Source organism: Pongo pygmaeus, chromosome 17 (assembly GCF_028885625.2).
Source record: "Pongo pygmaeus isolate AG05252 chromosome 17, NHGRI_mPonPyg2-v2.0_pri, whole genome shotgun sequence".
Lineage (NCBI taxonomy): Eukaryota > Metazoa > Chordata > Mammalia > Primates > Hominidae > Pongo > Pongo pygmaeus.
The window spans coordinates 61,954,687-61,967,750 of NC_072390.2; the positions used below are offsets into that span (position 1 = coordinate 61,954,687).

Consider the following 13,064-nt stretch of genomic DNA (forward strand, 5'->3'; position numbering starts at 1 on the left):
TTTTAGACATGAAATCCTTGACCATGCCTATGTCCTGAATGGTATTGCCTAGGTTTTCTTCTAGGGTTTTTATGGTTTTATGATCTGTGTTTTTTCAAACCATGGGTCGTGATCTATTATTAGATTGTAAAACTAATTCGGAGGGCTCTAAGCAGCATCATAAACAAACAATCAAACCAAAAAGAAAACAGAATGCATGTTATACAGCAAGAGTAAGTATTGCTTAACTTACATAAAGACACACATATAGATATGTATTAGGTTACTATGTAATGTGTTTCACTTACTATGGATTACAGTCAAAAAAAGGTTTGAGAAATGCCAATTTAGATTCAAAATATCAGTATTATCAAATATTTCAATAATAACAGGGAAATCAGAATAAACATCTCTAAACATCCAGTTTTAAAAATGATTTGTAAGTACATATAAATATCCAATCTTTAAATTTTCCAAATTTCCCCTACCTTTGAAATCAGGTAGTGCCCGATCATCAACTAGCAGCATGGGTCTGACTTGTTTCTGCTCTAGTAAACTTCTGGCTGCAGTCAGAGATGTGAATATTTCATCTTCAGAGATATCAAATTCCAATTTTCTCAACCTTTCTAACAGGTCTTGCTTGCTCTCTTTGGTCGTATTGGTCACAAATCTAACGATTACAGAAGTGCCACGTAACCTGGAGAGGGCCAAATTCAGAAGTCAAAAGGCAGCTTTTACATTCTGGCCCTATAAAATATCCTAATTTGTTAAAACTGTGCCAAATGTTTTTATGGCCAGCAACATGACAATGTGTAACCTCTTGCCCCTCCAGAATGGCAGGTTTACAGTTTACATACCTACTTAGAGATGTCATTGTTCACCAGATGTAAAAAGGTTTTTCTTTCAATCTACGGTAGAAAGCTCATCTGTAAAGCAGTAAAAGCTCTGTCCAACAAGAGCACACTGATTAACAGACATCCATTCCCCTATTAAGGAGTCAAGATAAAGTCCAACCGTGCAACAGATTTTTTTTTTTTTACTTTAAACAACATGTTGTCCACTGCTTCTCCACCTATAAAATGAACATCATGACTCCTAACTAAATTGGTAACTCCCAACTGATGCCTGCCAGATATATAAGTATGTATTTCTTGATTCCCCAAATGAAAGGTAAGCTCCTTGAAAGAAAGTGAGGTTTGTGTCAATCTTTTGCGCTAATACCTGGCACTGTGATATGAGTCACCAGATTTTTTCTTTTTTTTTTTTTTTTTTTTTTTTTTGAGACGGAGTTTCACTCTTGTTGTCCAGGCTGGAGTGCAATGGCACAATCTCGGCTCACCGCAACCTCCGCCTCCCAGGTTCAAGTGATTCTTCTGCCTCAGCCTCCCTAGTAGCTGGGATTATAGGCATGTGCCACCACGCCCGGCTAATTTTGTATTTTTAGTAGAGACGGTGTTTCTCCATGTTGGTCAGGCTGGTCTCGAACTCCCAACCTCAGGTGATCCACCCGCCTTGGCCTCCCAAAGTGCTGGGATTACAGGCGTGAGCCACCGTGCCTGGCCTATGAGTCACTAGATTTTCTGATTAACACCACACTACGAACATTTTAAGGTTGGAAAATACGTACCACATACTAAGTATTGCTGATTTTGAAAACTTCTCTAAATTATTTTAGGATAAAGATCCTTAATATATGTTATTAGTTCTGTTGTGATTAGTTGATTTTTTTTTCAGGACACCCAGAAGCAAACATTCACATTCCGCTTACTTTAACATACTTTTACTGGGTATCTCATTTGTATCCAGACTTCTGTTTAGTATTGTGGTTGGTAAATGAGAAATATAAGACAGTCCTTAGCCTTTAAAAGTGTTTAGTTGATGGAAATAATTCAAAAATTTCAAGTTCTTTAGCTAAACTTTATTTGAGCAGTTGCACAATCAATGTTAGATCTTAGGTAAAACAAGAAAGAGCAGCATTATGCCTGTCTGTGTGTGTTTTATTTTGTGATTCCAGGATTCATTTGCGATTTTTTCCAATGGTATTTATTCCACATTGTAGACTCTTGAGTTGTCATCCCCACATTCACATTACTGACTTAGAAAATGACATATATATAGAACAAAAAGACTGAATCAAAAGGCCAAACCTAATAAAGGCTTAGAAAACAATGTTTGGAGGAAATTATAATGCATACATCTTCTAGCTAAACCCAAGGCAGTTCCTATATATGGTTAAGACGGTAAAATGCCATCTTAAGGCCATCCATTTAGCTAATGATCTGCCGTGGTAAAATGGCACTTACAAACATATTTGTCAGCTGAACCTGGAGGATAGCTTGCCTTTTAAGAGCTTCCTGTGCGCCTGGCACAGCTGCATCTTCAATGTGAAGTGTGCCACTGAGATCTACCAAAACAGCTTTTAATGCACGGCATGCTGCCATCCTTCATTCCCTAGGAGAGAGCAAATGAAATTAAAAATACAGTTTAGGAAACAATGGACAATTAAAAACTGGTAAGTATTCAAAAATATCTCTCATATCCAGAAAGATCCTGCTTAGTGTTAAGCTGCTTCCATTTTGGAGAAAACTGGTTTTAAAAATTACAAATCCAAAATTTGATCCATAAAACTTTTACAATACTTAGGTTTTTTTTAAAAAAAAAAAAACACTTGAATTAAAACTATAGGAAGGAAAACGCTTACAGAGGTATCACTATTTACTTTCAGGTTTTTTAAAAGAACTCTGGTGAACAATTCATTCATTTATTTTATTTTTAAACCTGAGAATAATGTACTCCAAAGAACGGGTGGATGAAAGGACTAAATCATTAGCAGAGTCTTCTTCATCTTTGGTTATGTATAATGCAAATATTCTAATCGCCCTTCTTTGCTGCTGTAACCTGAAACAGAATATGTGGCTCTCCCTCATCCACCACTGCCACCTCCTCCTTTTTGCTGCTCCTGGTGCAGACATGGTACCTCTTTTGTGAAGTGGCAGCTGAGGAGACTCTGGCAGTCACCATGGCCAACAAAAAGCCCAAGGAAGAAGTCAAAACTGAGAACAACGATCATATTAACTTGAAGGTGGCAGGGCAGAATGGTTCTGTGGTGCAGTTTAAGATTAAGAGGCATACACCACTTGGTAAACTAACGAAAGACTACTGTGAATGACAGGGATTGTCAATGAGGCAGATGAGATTCCAATTTGATGGGCAATCAATCAATGAAACAGACACACCTGTGCATTTGGAAATGGAGGCTGAAGATACAATGGATGTGTTCCAGCAGCAGACAGGAGGTGTCTAGCAAAAAGGGAACCTGCTTCTTTACTCCAGAATTCTGTTCTTACAGACCAAGTTTACATTCTCAATCAGAAAATGGCAATTTGATTCCACCATATCCTGATGACTAGTTTTCTCTATTCTTTCCTTTCCTCTTTCCCCATTCCTTTACGGTACACAAAGTAACTGGTATGTGTGCACAAGCATATTGCATTTTTTTAAACTAAATAGCCAATGGTATGTTCTGATTGACATCAAGTGGAGATGGGATGGGGAAAAATACTGATTCTGTGAAAATACCCTTTCTCCATTAGTGGCATGTTCATTCAGCTATCTTTACATTTCAGTAAGTTATTTTGCTCTAACAACAACAAAAACCCCATAAAAATCCCTGCATATCTTGTTCAATTGGAGAATTTTAATGTTTTTCATTTATCAATGTAAAACCAAAGACAATTTTATAACTTTTTCTGCGTAGCTGTTACATGTAGGGCAATCTATCTTTAAGTAGGGATAAATTACTCAAAAAAAAAAAAAAAAAAAGAATCCTATTTTTCCCTTCAAGTCAAGCATCTTGGTGTTTAAATAAACTTCTTGTTGAAAAAAAAAAAAGAAGAATAGGGCTGGGTGCAGTGGCTTAGCACTTTTGGGAAGGCCGATGCAGGCGGATCACTTGAGGTCAGGAGTTCAAGACCAGCGTGGTAAAACCGCGTCTCTGCATCCCTACTAAAAATACAAAAATTAGCTGGGCATGGTGGCAGTTGCCTGTAATCCCAGCTACTAGGGAGGCTGAGAATGAGGCAGGAGAATCACTTAAACCCGGGAAGCGGAGGTTGCAGTGAGCCGCGATCGCGCCACTGCACTCCAGCCTGGGCGACCATGTGAGACTCTGTCTCAAAAAAAAAAAAAAAAAAAAAGATTCCTTTACAGTGGAAAAACTTGCCAGATACACCTTAAATCAAATGATCAAATTAACACCATTAGTAATGGGACAAACCAACATCATGTGCTTCCTGAGAGAGACAACATCACCTGTGCAGGATTCCTACTTAAATGTTCAACCCAAGCTGAAGCATAAGGAAAAAGTCAGGCAATTCGAACTGAAGAAAACTGTACAAAACAATTGGCTGGGTGAGGAACTGTATCAAATTAAAGGAGCCTGAAGAGACATGGCATCTAAATGCAATGCATGAGAGTAATATACAGCCAATGGAGCAAGGGTTAACAATTAGTGACTTTAGGTGAAGAATATATGGTTTTTACTGCACTATTACAAATTTTCAACATAAAAAGTTTGAGAAAAATAAGTTAATAGGAGATCTCTTATCAAAGTGGGCAAAAGAAGGATGTTTTCATACCTAATAACAGTGTGATATATAAATATACAAAATGATTTTGTCCATGATTCCTGGCTCATAAATCCCATAGCCTTTGTTGAAGTAAACAGAATCTCTCTTTCTCCTGCCTGCCTTTCACCTGCCCAAGGCAGAACTCTCATCTGATTTTGGGTCAAAAGACCCTCATTCCAGAGAGGTTCTGTCTCACACCCTGGAGGAAGGAATGCTGCAGAGGCGTCAAGAACAATCTAAACAGGACTTACAGGGTTTAGATCATACCCTTTACATTCAATCACATTTTGACACAGTTGCGCATACTTCAATCATACCTATCCAATGAAGTCTCCATTGATAGGGCTCCATGGGGGCTTTTGGGGAGCTGATCACATGGAGGCTGACAGGAGGGTGAACAAGAATGCACCCACATGCTGTGAGGGTGGCACACCCCAACTCCATGGGGACAGAAGCTCTCACTGGGGACCCTTCCAGACCTTGTCCTATGTATCTCTTCATTTGGCTGTTAATTTGTATCCTTTAAAAAAATCCTTTGTTGGCCAGGCACGGTGGCTCACGCCTGTAATCCCAGCACTTTGGGAGGCCGAGGTGGGTGGATCACGAGGTCAGGAGATCGAGACCATCCTGGCTAACATGGTGAAACCCTGTCTCTACTAAAAAATACAAAAAAAAAAAAAAATTAGCTGGGCATGGTGGCAGCGCCTGTAGTCCCAGCTACTCAGGAGGCTGAGGCAGGAGAATGGCGTGAACCTGGGAGGCGGAGCTTGCAGTGAGCCAAGATCGTGCCACTGCACTCCAGCCTGGGTGACAGAGCGAGACTCCGTCACAAAAAAAAAAAAAAAAGAATCCTTTATAGTACATTGATAAATGTAAGTAAGTGTTTCCCTGACTTTGGTGAGCTGTGCTAGTAAACTAATCAAACCCAAAGTGGAACGTGTGAAAACCTCAACTTGAAGCCAGTCAGTAAGAAGTTCCACAGGCCAGGACTCGTGACTGGTGTCTGAAAATGGAGGAGGCAGTCTTGGAGACTAAGCCCTCAACCTGTGGGATCTGACACTATCTCCAGGTAGACAGTGTTGGAACTGAATTGGAGGACAACCAACTGGTATCTGCTGCAGAACTGATTGCTTGCTTGCTGATGGGAAAAATCTCCACATATTTTGGGGTCACAGAAGTCTTCTGTATTGACTGTTGCTGTGTTGGTGTGACAGCAGAGGAAAAACAGTTTGAATGTTTTCTTCAAGAATGGTAATAGTTATACAAAACAAAATTCCATGTATCTACCTCATCTCCAACTTAAGAATAGAACTAATGGCAATATTGCTGAAGCCTCCTGTAAGAACCTGGTCAGTTAAATTTCCTGGAAGTAACTGGTACAATTAATTTGTGATAATAATTTTCTTTCTTTTCTTCATATTTTTTACCAATTGCTTAGTTTTACCATTTTAGAATGTTATAAAAATGAAATCACAATGTACACATTCTTTCACAATTTTCGTGATTTATTTTGCTCAACATTGTATTTCTGAGATTCAGCCACGTTGGTGCCTTTCATATTCTACCAAAAGCAAAACCAAGATCCACCTTTTGGGATTCTGACTAGAACTGCATTTAATCTACAAAGCAATATCAGGACAACTAAGATCATTATTATATTGCCATCCTATCCATCAACATACTGTATCTCTCCATTCACATAAGTTTTTTTAGTTTTATAAATATCTACATAAATGGCTTGCATATATTTGTAGACACAACTCTATCATTGCTATATTAAGTTACTTTAAATTACCTTTTCTAACAGTTTGGTGTTGGTGTATTAAAATACATTTTTTGTTGTTATTGTTGTTTTTGTCTTATATCCTTTAACCATTCCAAACTCTTTTTTTTTGAGACAGGGCCTTGTTCTGTCACCCAGGGTGGAGTGCAGTTGCATGTGTGCACCACCACGCCTGGCTAATGTATTTTTTCTGTAAAGAGGGGGTCTTCCTATGTCTCTGAGGCTGGTCTCCAACTCCTAAGCTCAAGTGATCCTCCCACCTTGGCCTTCCAAAGTGCTGAAATTACAGGTGTGAGCCACCACAACTGGCCCCAAACTTTCTTAATTCTGAAATAAGAAAAAAAAGAAACAAAATTGTCACTTGTAGTTGGTAATTATTATCTACATAGAAAATTATTGTCTACATAGAGATTCTACATAGAGAATTTTTAAAATTCTACATAGAGAATTTTCTATGTAGACAATAATTACCAACCACAAGTGATAATTTTTTCTATTTTTCTTATTTTCTGTTTTATTATTCTAGTTAGGAACTCCATAATTGAATAGAAGTAGTGATAGCACGCATCCTTATTCTGTTCTTGATTTTGAAAGGAATGCTTTTAGTATTTAAACATTAAGTAGGCTTGCTGTAGAACTCTGCTGATATTTTAGCCATTTAAGAAAGTTCCCTTCTATTCCCAGTTTGCTAAAAATTTTTGTCATAAATGGCTATTGGATTTTACCTACTACTTTTTCTGTATCCAATGAGATGATCACATTTTTTCCCCTTAAGCTGTCAATGGGGTCAATTAATGTTAAGTCAATCTTGCACAAATCCAATGCAGTCCTGATATATTATCTTTTTTTACTTACTGCTAGATTCAAATACTAGAAGATTAGAAACAACCTAAATGACCATCAACAGAAGGCTAGTTTAATAAATTATGATATTTGCCAGGTTTTTCCACATTCAGTATTTTTCCCTTTCACATTTTATTCTTTGGGGCTGAGTCATAAAGAGGGTAGGGAGGAACTAAACTCCACCTTCTAAAAATAGGAGTATCCTCATATATTATTTCAAATTCTTCTGTGAGAAAGACTTGTTCTCCATCGATTTACTCAATCATTTATTTATGTAATCAGTATGGGCTCACAGATATTTATTCTATTCTTTGTGCTATAAGCTAATACTATGTCATTTAGTTTGCTGCTGAAATTGTTTTAGCTTTGGCCATTGAGAGCTCTCTCAGGTTGGCTCCTGTGCCTGCATCCTTTTGTTTTTTGAGCACTTCTTTGCTTTTGGAACTACATGATGCTCCAGACTCATCTTGTCTTTTCCTGTAAGCTGATAATTGATTACATTTTGATATGGTTTGGCTGTGTTCCCACTCAAATCTCATCTTGAATTATAGCTCCCATAATCCCCATGTGTTCTGGGAGGGACCCAGTGGGAGGTAACTGAATCATGGGGGTGGGTTCTCCCATGGTGTTCTCGTGATAGTGAATAAGTCTCCCAAGATCTGATGGTTTAATAAAGAGCAGTTCCCCACACACGCTCTCTTGCCTGCCACCATGTAGGACATGCCTTTGTTACTCCTTCGCCTTATGCCATGATTGTGAGGCCTCCCCAGCAATGTGGAATTGTGAGTCCATTAAACATCTTTCCTACATAAGTTACGCAGTCTTGGGTATGTCCTTATAGCAGCGTGAGAATGAACTAGTACAGATTTTTAGATGATTGGGAAAGAAATCAAAAGAATAATGTTTTGTGATACATTAAAATAATATGAAATTAAAGTTTTAGTTCCATAAATAAATGTTTTTCATTTCATTAAAAAAAAAAAAAAGTTTGTAGAAAAAAATTTTCTTTCCTGTTACCTACATACCTACCTAACTTTCTCAATTTTACTTTTTGGCCTGCAAAGCCTTACTATCTGGCCCTTTATAGAAAAAGTTTATTGACCCTGTGCTAGGGGAGGAGATTCCTACTGGAGAAGAGTGGCAAAAAAAACCCAAAAAACCCTAAAACCAGCAAGCTAAACACCCTTAATTCCACTTACAGAGACATACACATAACATCATGCCCTATATGGTCACAGAATGTGAGTACATACGTTCTCATAAAGAAAAGAGTTGTATATGCTTCTATTTAGAAGTGTGAGGGCAAAAGTGGGCTTTGAGGAGAAAGAAAAATAATGAGGAAAATACATGTGATTATATAAGAATAAGAGAACAGACCATAAATATTTAAGTAATGAACAAAAAGAACATTACAGCCACACAGGATCTTTGATTATCTGCTCTCGAACCACCCCTCACCCCTCTTTCTACACACACTGGTTTTACACCTTAATTGGGAAAACCAAGGTCCAGATAATGTCTATATAGATATTACCTCCTCTTGAGAATGATGGTGCTCAGATGAAGAAATTACTAACAAAGATTTGTTACTAAATTTGCCTTCTAACTTTTTCTAAAGGTTCAATGCGCCTGACAAACTACTCTTAAATGAAACAGAATTTATCTCCCTACACAGAATATACCAGACATACCACACAAATATTAAATAGATCTTTGGCACATTATTTATAATATACCTATTATATTAATGCAAAGAATGTTATTAATAATGTATAAAATTAGATATACAACAGAAATAAAAATTTAACGAAAAAAATTTGAAAGCATGTGTCCAAGAAGCTATTTTTCTCTTTTAAAAGAAGATTGTTGGCCAGGTACAGTGGCTCGCACCTGTAATCCCAGCACTTTGGGTGGCTGAGGTAGGAGGATTGCTTGAATCCAGGAGTTCGAGACCAGCCTGGGCCATAAAGCGAGACCCCCATCTCTATAAAAAATAATTTAAAAAGTAGCCAAGCATGGTGGCGTGTGCCTGTAGTCTCAGCTACTGGGATTGCGTAAGCCCAGGAGTATGGGGCTGCAGTGGGCTATGACCGTGCAGTCAGGGCAACACAGTGAGACTATATCCCTAAAACACACACATATATATATATTTGTATTCTACTAATATTTCCTCATCACACTAAAGACACAACTACTCATGATGCTTAAGAAATAATACAGTGTTCTAGTAGAGTTATTTTTCCAGTTAACTGAAGGTAACTAGATAAGAAATGTTTATTTCAAATAACTATTACTCAAAACATTTTGGGATTTTTCTCTTTAGGAATTACCATCAATGTTAGCATATGAGCCACACATGAAAATCAGCCTCATTAACCAATGGCTCCATTTTATTTTTAACTCCAAGTGGCATTACTCTCCTTGACTACCCATCTCATTCAGCAGGCTTTATTCTGACACTTTCAAAATTATATCCATCTTTAAAGCATACAAATTGTAACCAATAAAAATATCCCAAAGAACATGTACTAGCTCAGAAAGCAATTCCAAAATAGGAGTCCAAAAAGATCTTGAGCAATGTAGAAGCTTATCGTTTCCTACCCTGACTACTTTGAAAGAGTAAACATTTATTGATGAATAAACTTTGGTATGCTTATTTTTAAAAATCACTTTAAACTTGGGCTTCCATAATATAGCAGGCTAAGAATCAAATTAACTCTCCAAATAAAACCTAACAATACTAGATCAAAAAATTATACATGTGTGTGTGCACGTCTGTGTGCACGCACGTGTGTGTAAGCCACAAGGTGCAAGGGAAAAAGGAATTGTTAGATCTGAATAAAAGCAAGAAACTCAGGAGATGAGCAGAACACTGTGGCCTGTTTTGGCTCCAAAGGTATCTGTCACACTATGTGACCTTAAGTTATCTTTTTCCCCATGGGCCTCTTCAAGGAATAAAGATGAACTCAGAGCCCTTCTGAAGAGACAGATCCTCTAACCTAAAAACCAAGACCTCACTGTAAGGGTGAGCCAGAAATAAACCTATCCCAGGCACTCCCTCTCTACCTTGTCTCAGTTGACTACAAGAAAATCAACTGCTTTGAAACGTGGCCCAAAGGGGTGGTAGGTAGAAAGTGCTGCAGAGAATTTGGAACCATAAACCAGCGCTGGGCCCAATTTGCAGACCAAATTCACATTACCTAAGATAAGCCTCAGAAAAACTTCAAGATTTTAATTAGTGTGACCTTGACTAGCAGGTGCCTGGCTACAGCAAATATAAACCCTCCCTCAAAATACTAGTTTTCAGCCCAAACAACAAAGAAATCCCATAAATAAAATCAAATAGCCAAGCGTGGTAGCATGGGCCTGCAGTCCTAGCTACTTGGGAGGCTAAGATGGGAGGACTGCTTGGGCTCAGGAGTTCAAGGCTGCAGAGAGCTATGATAGCACCACTGCATTCCAGCTTGGGCAACACAGCAAGACCCTGACTCAAAAAAAAAAAAAAAGAAAGAAAGAAAGAAAAGAAAAGGAAAAAAAAAAGCACAAAGACATCAAATTATAAGAATGATGAGCAAGTAACCTAAGGAAACAAGCCATGGTAAGGGAGAATCTACACAAACAACAGACTGCACAAGCAGCCCTATAAGGGCTTCTTATTCTTCTAATGTAATTATCATAATGCCTACATGTTTAAAGAACAAAAGGCAAGATCAAAAATATGAGGAGAAAACACATGAAAGACTATCAGTGTGCAAATTCAGAAGGTCCAATGAATTCTAAGCAAGATAAATGAAAATAAATCCACATCTAAACTCTTGCTATATGCCAATGGCAAAGAGAAGATCTTGAAAACAGCCAAGGGAAAAGACAAATTGCTTTCAAAGGAGCAACATTTAGACTCAGATTCAATGCAACTCCAATCAGTATCCCAAAAAGTGTCTGGTTCATTTGATAAGCTGATGCTAAAATGTTTACACCAGTACAAATCGCCAAGTATAGCCAAGACACTTCAGCCAAGACCAAAGAAGAAAAAGAAAGTAGGTGTTGCTTTACCTAATATCCAGACTTACTTAATGAGGTCTTGTAATTAATTAAAATGGTGTGGTATTAGTACATATGGAGACAAACTGATCAATGGAACAGAAAATACAGAAAAAGATCCCAATATGTGTAGAAAATTCATATATGATAGAAGTAGTGTTTCAGATTAGTAAAGAAAAAATAAAATGATCAATAATATGGGGTTGGAACCACGGAATATCCACGAGAAAAAATGAAATTGGACTCCCACATCACACCATACACAACAATTTTTTTTCCCAAGGAGATTAAACAACCACATGTTTAAGGCAAAACTGTAAAACTTTTAGATAGGAGAGTATCTTCATGACTTGAGGACAGAAAAGGCTTTCTAAAATGAGACAGAAAAAGCACAAACCATTGAAGAAAAGACAGATAAATTCAACTATATTTCAAAAGCACCACAAAGAGAGTGAAAATACAGAAAAAGAACTTATTTTTCTAACACATGTAGGAAAAGACGAGATTCCAGGAAGTATAAAGTATAAACATTAAGAAAAAGATGAACAACCCAATAGAAAAACTGCATAAGATCTTAACGTATCCTTTACAAAAGAGCAAATCTGGCCGGGCACAGTGGCTCATGTCTGTAATCCCAGCACTTTGGGAAGCCAAAGTGGGTGGATGACCCTAGGTCAGGCATTCAAGACCAGCCTAGCCAACGTGGTGAAACCCTGTCTCTACAAATACCAAAATTAGCTGGGCATGGTGGCAGGCACCTGTAATCCCAGCTACTCAGCAGGCTGAGGAGGGAGAATCGCTTAAACCTGGGAGGCAGAGGTTGCAGTGAAGCGGAGATCACACCATTGCACTTCAGCCTGGGCGACAGAGCGAGAATGTGTCTCAAAAAAAAAAAAAAAAAAAAGAGCAAATCTGAACAGCAAATAAATGAAGCTACTCAAAGCTCATTGGTAATCAGGAAAATGCAAATTTCAAGCACAGTGAGATCAATGCACCAACCTACAGATGGGCAAAATTTAAGTCTGCAAACACCAAAGGCTGTCAACAGCAATTCCCACATGCTGCTAGTGAAAGAACATACTTGTACAAGCATTTTGGAATCAGTCTGGCATCACCATACCCTACAATCTGGCAGTTCCACTTCCAAGTATACCTTTGAGAGATTCTTTCACAGTGTACCATGATACATGAACAAAGACATCTATAGCAGCACCATTTGTAACAGCCAGAAAATAGAAACCATACAAATGTCCATCAACAGCAGAATGGATAAATAAGTTGTGGTATATTTATACACAGAAAAAAATGTAGAAATGCAGTAGAAAGAACTTACATTCATACACATCACCTTACACAACTCTCAGAAATCTACTAGAGGGTGAAAAAAGCAAGTAAAAAAAGAATATATACAGTATGGTTTCATATTATAGTACTCAAAAATACAGATGCATACATAGGTGATAAAATTGTAAAGAGAAGCAAGGGAATGATTACCACAAGAGTGGGGATAATGATTACCCTCCAGAGGACAGGAAGCAGATGCAAACCAAGAGGAGCACAAAGGGAGCCTCTAAGGTCTGGCAATACTCTACTTCTTAACCTAGACAATGAGAATATGGGTGCTTTTAATTATACTATAATCATTTTAAACATATATGTTTTACATACACTTGTATAGATGATATATTGCACAATAAAAAATGAGTCTTCTTATATTTTAGTCAGTTTTTTCTCATACATTTAATAGTTATAAAAAACTAAATTAGTCCAGTAGTCCAGACAATTACTAT

General features: G+C 37.7%; 1 protein-coding gene and 1 pseudogene across 4 annotated transcripts in view; one reads left to right on the forward strand and one right to left on the reverse strand.

The window, feature by feature from the left end:
* HDHD2 (haloacid dehalogenase like hydrolase domain containing 2) overlaps positions 1–13,064 on the reverse strand; it is a 43,073-nt gene that overhangs the window by 26,641 nt on the left and 3,368 nt on the right. For 2 of the 4 annotated variants that reach the window (XM_054460950.2, XM_063653647.1), the window contains exons 2-3: positions 2,320–2,430; positions 468–676 (exon numbers count right to left, since the gene is read on the reverse strand). In XM_054460950.2, the coding sequence (XP_054316925.1) occupies positions 468–676; positions 2,320–2,420 (310 nt within the window). In that variant the 5' untranslated portion in view covers positions 2,421–2,430. Of the gene's footprint in view, positions 1–467; positions 677–836; positions 906–2,282; positions 2,431–13,064 lie in introns of all 4 variants that reach the window. The other 2 variants (XM_063653648.1, XM_054460953.2) reach the window with 2 other exon arrangements.
* Positions 2,999–3,283, forward strand: LOC129018906 (small ubiquitin-related modifier 2-like; annotated as a pseudogene).